Below are 10076 nucleotides of genomic sequence, written 5' to 3' on the forward strand. Positions count from 1 at the left end.
ATTAACTTTATTATTTTAAAACAGGAGACACATGAAAACATGTTTCATCTGTTTCCGCCATCTCTGTCTCTTTGATATCAAAACCATGACTAAATGTAAAAATATTAAAGCCCGGTTTTGTGTTTTAAATGTAGTTTTGAAAAAGTTTAAATTATTTATTTATTTATTTTAAATTAATATATTTTTAGATCATTTTAATGAACTAATTTAAAAAAATAATTTTTAAAAATAAAAAAATATTATTTTAATAAATTTTAAAACATAACCAATCTTCAAAACACGTAACTAGGAGGGCAGTTTTATTTGGAAAATGGCATGGGTTTTGAATTTGCAAACACGGTTCAGATTTCACATGGAAGCGAAACGGAGCGGTGGGTGGCACTTGAGAATGTGTAGGTCCATCAAGGCACATGGCATAAGGTTTATTGTTTTTTGGGGGTTTTCTATCATTTTATCCCCTCTTCCCTCAAATATCCACTTAATTAGGACTTCATTTCTACTACTATAAGTTAATGTTACAGTTTATTATCTCTTTCTTATTTTACTGTATAGTGGTGCATCTCATATTTATTTTCACACATTATTTCAAGTCTACTTTCCTTTTTTTAAAAAAACAAATAATAGCTATACCAAGATTAAAAAATAAAAATTCTACTACTATATGTTAAAAATTGTATATTTTGCCCGCCTTTAATTTAAATACCAGAAGAATTAGCTGGCAATATTCCATTCCAAGACAATTACTGATAATTAATTAATAAGAAAAAGGGAAGATTAAGGCTAGAATAATAATAATAATAATAAGGTGGTATATACAATAACATCATGAATTAATATTAATAGAAGGGAAAAAAAAAGACAAATTTAAAATATTTAAGAAAAACAAAAAGCAAAAAGAAATTAATTATAATGGACATCTGGCATAACTAACAATCTCTAGTATATCTGTCTCCTAGCTCTCAACCTGACGAGCCGCCACCGCCTCCTCCTCCGCCAGCGACGGTGAGAATTTCACTAAGATTGGTCATAACCTTAATTTGCATCTCCAAAGCCGCAATATAATCACTCGCTTCCTCTAAAAGATTCACAAACGAGACTTTCCTGCAGCCAGGGACTAACCGGCTCAAAACCCTCACCTTCTTCTCCACCGGTGGTAACTCCCTCCTCTTCTCGCTCCCCGGTGACTTGCGATCACGAGCCACCTTCTGTTTCTTCACCTTCCTCACTCTCAACAACCGCGCGCGTTTCGCTAGAATCGCGCGGCTCCACCGTGTTTTTCCTCGTGCGGCCACCGCGAGGACTCTGTCAGCGGTTTCCCGAACTTCTCGAGTCTTCTCACCCCGAGGAGAAGTTATCCGGCATGATCGACGCAGAGCCTCTAGAAGCTTCGACGAATAGATCCGCCTCGCTGTGTCTGTTCGCCACCTCACTGTAGGCTGGTTTTTGGTCTCGCCAGTGCCGTCGTTTTGAAGGTGACTCTCTGTCTTTTCACGAGTCAGTTTTCTGCGTTTCTTTCTTTGCTGGTTTGGTTCTTGTTGCGATAACACGTCGCAGTTTGATTGGTTGCTTGCCATTAATAATGCCGTCCCTCTTTCTTTATCGCCTGAAACGAAATAACATGGCAAAAGTAATTATTGTAAGCTAAAGATTTTATTTTTTTGGGTATACCTTTTAAGAAAATGAAAACAATTGCGACAACAAAATTTGCTATGTTAAGACCAAAGAGCGGTGGCGGTGATGGAGGAGGCGTCGGCAGGTTGGGGTTAGGGGGATGAAAGGAAATACATGCCAATCATGACAAGTGCTTGTTGGAAAAGAACGTGAAGCAAGAAAAATAATACCTTTTGAAGATTGGGCAGCGACGGCGGTTGTGGAGGAGGGTGCTGGCGGTAACGATATAGATAAGGGAGAGAGAGGGGAGAGGAGAGGGGCGGGTGAGAAGAAATGAGAGGGAGAAGCGGGGAAGGGGGAGACTTATAAAAGCAAGTCACGGCTAACCACGCGTCCTTACCTTTGCTTTTAGTTCTCCAGTCCCAATGTTCTGACTATCCGTCTCTTATATATATCTACGTATTTCCATTCATCATTACTCACTTATTTATTTTTTATTATTATTATTATAAATACCTAGATAAATTTATATGTATCCCTCAACTAATTATTAATATAAATATTTGAATTAATTTATTGATTTTAAAATTAATAATTATACATATCTTTAATAACTCTTAAAATTTATGGGATTCAAACTAATAACTTTTAAAGTAAACTTAAGACCTGATCAATTTAGTTATATCCTTAAAATTATTTTTTTATTTTATTTTATAATTTATAAAAGTGGTTTTCTCCTTAATTATATCAGTATAGGTAGAATAAGTTAATCTTTACATTACAAAAAGGGGCTAGAAGTAGTTAATAATCTCATTTACTCAAGATTTTGTTGGATGGATCCTTCCAAACTTGTGAACAAACCTCTTTAGTACTCTCGTGTCTTTGAAATTTAAGCTTTCTATGCCATATATATTTAACCTCCGCTAAGTGTTAATTAATCACTTGCATTGGCCTAAATAGAGTTTTGTTCTTGATTCTAGGTGTTAATATTTATAGTGTTTTGAGCGTCGAATTGATGTTAAAGTTGGTCGTCATTCATCACACCAAGCATGGAAGAATATTTGGAAATTGAAAATGATAAAATTATGTTATCTGAATAATCTACGGAGTCAAAGGTTAATTCAATTGGGTTAAAATAAACAAGGGATTAATGCATCCTATGGGCTTTAAATCTTTTGCGACAAGTTAAATGTGGAAGAAGACAGCATCAATTAACTTAACTTAAGCTAGCGATAATTATTTTTTGTTTGATTTGATTTTTATCAAAAAAATATATAATTAAAATATTTTTTTTTGAAAAAAAAAACAAAATTGAATTGATACAAGTTCAAACCGACCAGGTTTCAATTTGGTTTTTTTAGAACAAGAACTGGTTCAAACCGTTTGACTTGTTTTTTTCCGGTTTGACTCATTTTTTTCCTGTTTTTTTTTTGTTTTGGGTTCGGTTCAGTTTTTTTGGCTTCAGGTTTATAAAACCAAAACTAAACCAAACCGGTCAGTTTTTTCAAAATTGTTATCGGTTTTTTTTCACTGTTTGGTTTTTTCAGTTATTTTTTTTTTGTTTTCTTGATTTAATCAGTTTTTTGTTTTTTTCTCACCCCTAACTCAAGCTTTTAATTTCTCTTAAAACAATATAGAGTGGGTGACTTGGCTTGAGTTCCATCTTTGAAGTTTATTAATTATTTTATATGATTTCTATTTCGAATAATAATTAAAAAAAAATGAAGAAAGACCTCCTTTATTTGGTCAGTGATTGCATCATGCATGAGGACTTCACCTCTGATTGATTAAATTATATTGTTAGTGGACAACTTGTACATATATATATATTTGATAATAAATTCTAAAACCTATTAATTTGGCTTTATTGTTGGCAACTTTGTTAACTATAATTTGTTGAGGGCCGGCCAAAAACGAGATCGAATTTATCTCCATTTATTGTAAAACAATAGAAATTAATTTATTTAAAAAACAAAATTATTTATGTTTTTTCGATCAAACATGTTTCTGTTTTTATATATATATATATATATATATTCTTTTTTTTTTTAATTCCAAAACACTAATCAAACACAAATAATAATTGAAATAGATTTTAGAGTCACAAGTAAAATAAAAGAAAAGAGTGATAGGCTTTGCTTGTCCAAGCAAACAACATTAAAAGGCATCTAAACATCATTTAAACCACCAAAAAATCAATTATATCTCATGTTTAATCATAGATTATAAAGGAAAAATACTAGACTTGGCGTGTAATTCCAATCATCTTAACAATTGACTTGCTTAAAAATCAAGGCATTTTTTTTTATGTATATTAGTGTAATTAATTAGGTCACCTCAAATGCATAACCTTGTGCATGTTTTGTGTGCAATGTAATCATATTTATGAGGGTACTTTAGGAAGTGTTTGGTGCTTCTTGTGTTGATCTTGCACGTCAGCCATGGCAGTAGGTAGACCATCTTTTGCTAATTAATCATAATAATATGTATATGTTCGATGTTTTAATTTTGATTATATATGGGATATATATACATTGTAGGATCGATGTCGTTTCAAACGTGCAAGTTGAGTTAAAAAATTTACTCACTGTTCATAGATTCTTAGCTTTTCACCAAACATAATATATAGCTTTTCAACAAATCATATAAAGCCATTGTCGTATTAATTATTTTGTAATGTTTTCTTACATGATTGTGTTTTTTTTTTTTTAATCTTAAGGAATAAAACACAGTGAAGACAAAGAATCTATGTTTCTGTAGCTATGTGGTCGAAAATTAATATCATGTAATATTCTTGTAAAAAAAAAACATATACAAGCATCATCATCATGTTCGTTAGATCCAAAAGCTAGTATAAAAAATCCCTAAGTTACTGATTTAATTTAATTAGTTTTTTTTTAAATAATGTTAATTTAATTGAGTTTAGACTAGGATTTACCGGGTTGATTGAGATTAAAGCTCGCAAATTTGCATGTTCATATAATTTATAAATAAATCTCATGATATGTATTTTCATGTGCATGCATGCATGGCATCTAAGTTTATAAATAGGAAGAAGGAAGGAAGGAAGCTGGTGTTGCCTCCCTCATCTTCCCTTGCGAGGCCGTTATACTGCACAATACACGACTGTACTTGCCATCCTGATAAATAAATAACTGGGTTTGTTTATTATTATTGTTAAATTCATTGATGACGTGGAAATAGTTAATTGGATAACAAAGCAATGTGTTGGCATCCACTTGTTGGTTATGCTGTGGGGCTCATGGAATTTTGTATATATTCTCCGCAATGATTGGTGGGTGACGCTTATGGAAAAATAAAGGAGATGGAGAAAAGGAAAGCATGTGATTGTTCTCATGCTATCTTATTGTCCTCTTTTCTTCTTCTTCTTTTTTTTTTTTTTTATTTTTTTTTTTTTAATAAGAGTTCTTCTCCACAATTCAGCTTCATGTGCCGTGGACAAGTTTGATCCACGTTGCCGTACAAATTATTGATCTTGATCATTTGTTCTTGATCATGTACAGCCTGAAATTGGATCGATCCAATTCTTTTTAGTTTTCTTTCTGTGATTGATTCTGATCACACCCATGTTTTTGCCTTTTGCTTTGTTTCTTTCACAATGGATGAGAAACAATAATTTTCCTTTTATTCTATGATCACGAATCAATCTTAATGTTAAATCAAAATCAATTTCATTTTTAAAAGAAGTTAAAAATTAAACTCAAATTTATTAAACCCGTGACTCTATCATAGGCTAGGTGACTATTATAGGCTAGGTGGGTTAACATGACTCAATCAAAATGTCTTCATTTTAGTTCTTTAAAAAATTAAAATGATATCATTTTAATTTTTTTTAAATAAATCAAACTGAATTATAACCAGTAAATCTGGTTATTAATTAACTCATTTAAGTATTTTATTTGATTGGGTCAACATCAATTTTTTTTTTTTTTTTTAAATCTGGCTTGAGCCAAGTATCCAGATATGGAGGTAAAGGGTTAACAAGGGTATAAAAACTCAAAACTATTAAAATTATGATGTTTTCTGGAAAAAAAAAGAGAGACAGGTGAGTGATAATTAGAATTTTAGGGCCAAAACTATTAAAAATATTTACTGGCTCCACCCAGTTTAAATCAACTCATGAGGCTATCAAATCAAATCAAGATACTCTAAAACTAGGAAATTAAACAAAAATTTGCGACTATCAAATCAATCTCTTGGGATTTTATACCGTGATGCGAAACAGAAATGCAAAAAAAATAATAAATAAACTTACTTCTGAAACAGTCATAATTAAAATTTATTTCTGCCATAGAACATGAGGGCAGAAGAGAAGAGGTATAAGAAGCGAATAAAGCATCCAACAATATTAATTAGGGTTAAAATAATGCAATTTAAGGGTTATAAAGAAATGATAATTAATAGGAATGAAGAAAATCTTGAGAGAATCAGATAAGTCCCATTGCCTCATGACATGCCAGAGAGCTTTGCCTCCTTCAACGAGACATGCTTGAACGTGTCATCAGGGAAGAGTCAACATGAAATGAAATTTTATAGAATAAAAGCATTAATCTTGCACAATTCACTCCCCCAACATATTAAATTACAGTCGCCTTTAATCACTCTCGATCTCTTTGTCCAAGTTTAATTTATTCACCAAGTTTTGGTGGAATATTGAATGAAATCTTCAAATTGTTTTTTAATGGTTTTGACATGCTGATGTAAGAAATAAAAATAATTTTTTTAAAAAAATATTATTTTAATATATTTATATTTTCAATTAAAAAATACTTTTTAAAAACACCATGCATCACATTATCAAACACATACTGAATTTATATTTTTTCACGTGTTTGTTTAAACTGTATTTGAAAGTAGTTTTTAAATATTCTTGAATGGCTTAATATATGAATGCCAAAACCATCAATGAAAAATAATTAAAAGAACATTTAAATTTGATAAAAAAAATTTAATCGAAATGCACATTCTAGACTTTTAATAAATAACCAAGCTCTAATTAATTAACAATACAAGACTTGCCCTAACTAGATATATATGACAAGTTGTGATCTATTAGATTTGCCCAATTAATTTGTCATCTCTTTAATGGATTGTCTGGCTATTTATGTTCTTACTTATCCATTTCTTAACCACTTCCCGTGGATCAGCCAATTAGGGTTTAGATTTGTGCTTTCAACAAATTAAAATATATTTAATTCAAGTTTCGATAGCTGGAAACATGGGATTTGTTTATAGCCAGTGACTATATATTACCAGACAAAAGAAATTGATTGGTTTTGTTTCACTGCTCCCTAACATGGGATTTTGAATTAAATTAATAATAATAATTAAATGCTTTAATTTCATTTGCTCTAAAATCATAGTTTCTTCTTTGCTTGTTGTAAACTGTTAGCAGGTTGCCTCTCTGAGTTTGGCTAAGGTTATTAATGAGTTTCTTCCCATGATGTTATTGTTTAATGTATGAGTTTAATTTTTAGGGTTTAAATGATCCATTTATTACCAACCTAAGAGGTGAAATTAAGTTGATCATCCAGAATATATATAAAAAAAATTAAAAATAAATTTATTTTATATCTTTATCTTTATCTTTGTTTTATATATCTGGACCTCGATAATTCTTTTTAATTTTATAAATCAAGAAAATATGGCTTTGCATGTGCGTCAGACATGGCGCTAAGATTTATGCTGAGGATAAACATAAGATTTGGTGGAAAAAAGAGATTAACGCGTTTTAAGAGGCAACTTGTACTATAATAATGGATTTAGAACCTTCTTGGTTAAACAAATTTGGATCTTGTCACATGATGCATGCATGATCAAGGAGCTAAGCAGAGATTGTTTCCATCCATTAATTACAAATTTATTTGCTAATCCAATCTTGTTTTCTGCTAATAAGAAAGAAAATAAATATTATTTTGTTTCCCATGATCATTTAGCCAATGGAATGTGCACGAGTGCTGTTTGCCTTGATAGGCAATCAATCTCTCTGATTAGTTTACGTCAAACCACATTAATTACGTTGATTATAATTAATTTAATTACTAATGAAATGATGGCGTAGAAACTCTTGACTTAGTAAACACAAATTATCATCACAGATCGACCCATGATTGTGTACTTTGCGATAAGAAGAAAAAATGAGTTTCTCCGATCAATAGGTTACTTCAAGTGGACAAAATCTAACAACTATGACCAACATGTCAATGAAACCGACGGATATATGGTGTCTTCATACAATTCAGATGGGGGTGGTTGCGGTAGACGGTGGCTACCCTAAGAGCATCCATGTCTACTCCATATAACTTTTCCTACAACACTACAATCCGAGGATAGATCCTAACTTACAAGTTATACTGGCAGTCCTTGTCACGGTCACTTTTAAGAGAAAATGGAACAACCAGCTACGACAAATCATGAAGATTACTGTAAGAGGAGCACAAGTCGAAGGAAAATACATAGGAAGTCCTAAGTTTCAATCTTGTACGCAAAGATTTAAGAAAAATGACACTGAGTAAGTATTATTCACTGTCGGCATCTGCTGCCAAGAAAAGAACTTGACCCTTTCCTGTCTCCCTTGATCCATACAACAATTTAGGCATTCCATTCAAGCAAACAGTACTGATTCTTTGTGCAAGTCAACTTCAAGATAAAGATTGAAGTTGGCAGGAATTCAGGGCTCGGATTGAATTGTTGACTTTATGAGCATAAATTTATCTATTGATTTAGTATGATTTTTTCTGTTTTAGTAAAGTATGGTGATCCAAGTGGACATTGTTACATTTAAAAACTTGTGTTATCAGCTCTGGTTATTATGTGAGGAACGGAGCTTATTGCTGATTTCTGACGCATAATTATATACTCTTATACGTGGGTTCTAAGAGTATTTATATGGTATATTTACTATATATGTGTTGATGCATGAGCATCCTCTTGTTCCTAGGATGAAAATTGTGGTAATGGGACTCTCGAAGAGGTAGTCTGCACAAAAATGTTAGAGATACATGATGATGGGGCGCGGTACATACACAAAAAGGATCATTGGATTTACAATTGAGATGCTATGATTAGTGATTATATAACATATTTGCCAGCTACCATCAATTTAGGTTTTTTTGGAGTAACTGGGCAGTTTATTCTTGCATCATGTATGGATTTAAAACCCAATTTGTGTGGATAAAATTGCCATGGATTAAGCATAACAGCGCACCTGATCTAGATAAAAGAATGAATAAGTCCTGATTCATGAATCCAGATGACTAGTCTGCATGTTCTTATGAATTCTGGTTCTGATTGAGAGCCAAGGTTAATGATGCATTTGCTTCTTGTGTTAATTGTGAGTGATTCTACTCGAAAATGAGAAAAAGACTTGTAGTAAATTGTTTGTCTTGGATTTGCACCAATTTGAAGTGATTTTCAAATTGTTATTCCAGAATGGGGGCAAGAGAGGCTCTGCTCAACTCCTACAGATTTACAGCAGGGAAGTTGGTCAGCCATACATAACCTTTGTTGGGATAACTTTACGAGCTGTGGTTCATGCATTATGGCTAATGATTCCAGTCAGAACTCAAGTGGTGTACTTTTCATTTACGTTTTAGTTTCTTCTAGTTCAAAAATCTAAGGTTCTTTGCAATGGCCCCGGAACTTGTGTTCCTCTGTGCAATTGCATTATTGTTCAAGGTAATGTGCCATTTTACCTGCAGGTGGTGGGGATTAGGTGGTCATTGGGTTTTTATGTTGAGAGTATGTAGAGAGTGAGGAAGCTCTTTTCAAGTTTTTGCTTCCTTACGAACTGCAGATACCTGATCAGTTTTTCGTACAATGGTCACAACTACAATGAAAATATCCACGAGCTCATTATGTTGGTTGTCTCATGTAGTTCATTGATTCTACTACTTTCATGGCTGCACGCTAAACCTCCATGTATTTGCACTGCAATCTGCATTTTGAAGTTTTATTTTGAGTGGTATTCAATTTGTATTTCTTAGATAGCATTTGATTCATGTCTCGCAACATTAGAGATGAAAAGGAGATATCTTCTTGTTTTTCCTGATTTGAAATAACATAAACTCATTCCAAAACCGTCTCAAATACAGATTTATTTTCCATCTCTCCAACCAAACAAGTTTTTTTATCTTCTATCTATCTATCTCTTCCTATACTAGAACACTAACCAAACACAACCCAGTCTCCAACTAGACTTGTATGGAAGCCGGAGATCTATTTGTTTTAAGGATGCCATAACAGGGAGAGCAAGGGAGGGGAAGAGTGTTAGCTTTTGTTAAGTTCTTATTGCATATATACACAAATTTATGTGCGAGAGTGATGTGAGATCTTATTTAATACAATAAGGCAATAAATAAAAGGCATATTCATGCAAAACACAATTTATTTATTTTTCGCTTTATGCATTTCAAATATCAAGCCTTGGATGTCATGAGATTAGG

General features: G+C 32.3%; 1 protein-coding gene and 1 long non-coding RNA gene across 2 annotated transcripts; one reads left to right on the forward strand and one right to left on the reverse strand.

The window, feature by feature from the left end:
• Positions 1-774: 774 nt before the first annotated feature.
• On the reverse strand, positions 775-2035 carry LOC118060923 (transcription factor bHLH149). The gene is made up of 2 exons (XM_035074241.2): positions 1842-2035; positions 775-1603 (listed from the first exon to the last, which is right to left on the reverse strand). Exon 2 carries the CDS (start codon positions 1572-1574, stop codon positions 960-962), a length of 615 nt encoding a protein of 204 aa, XP_034930132.1. The 5' UTR covers positions 1575-1603; positions 1842-2035; the 3' UTR covers positions 775-959.
• A 5510-nt stretch (positions 2036-7545) lies between these two features.
• LOC118060924 (uncharacterized) lies at positions 7546-9500 on the forward strand. The gene is made up of 2 exons (XR_004689509.2): positions 7546-8143; positions 9063-9500. It is a non-coding gene; the product is annotated as an uncharacterized lncRNA (long non-coding RNA).
• Positions 9501-10076: the final 576 nt, after the last annotated feature.

This window comes from Populus alba, chromosome 13, assembly GCF_005239225.2.
Source record: "Populus alba chromosome 13, ASM523922v2, whole genome shotgun sequence".
Taxonomy (NCBI): Eukaryota; Viridiplantae; Streptophyta; class Magnoliopsida; order Malpighiales; family Salicaceae; genus Populus; species Populus alba.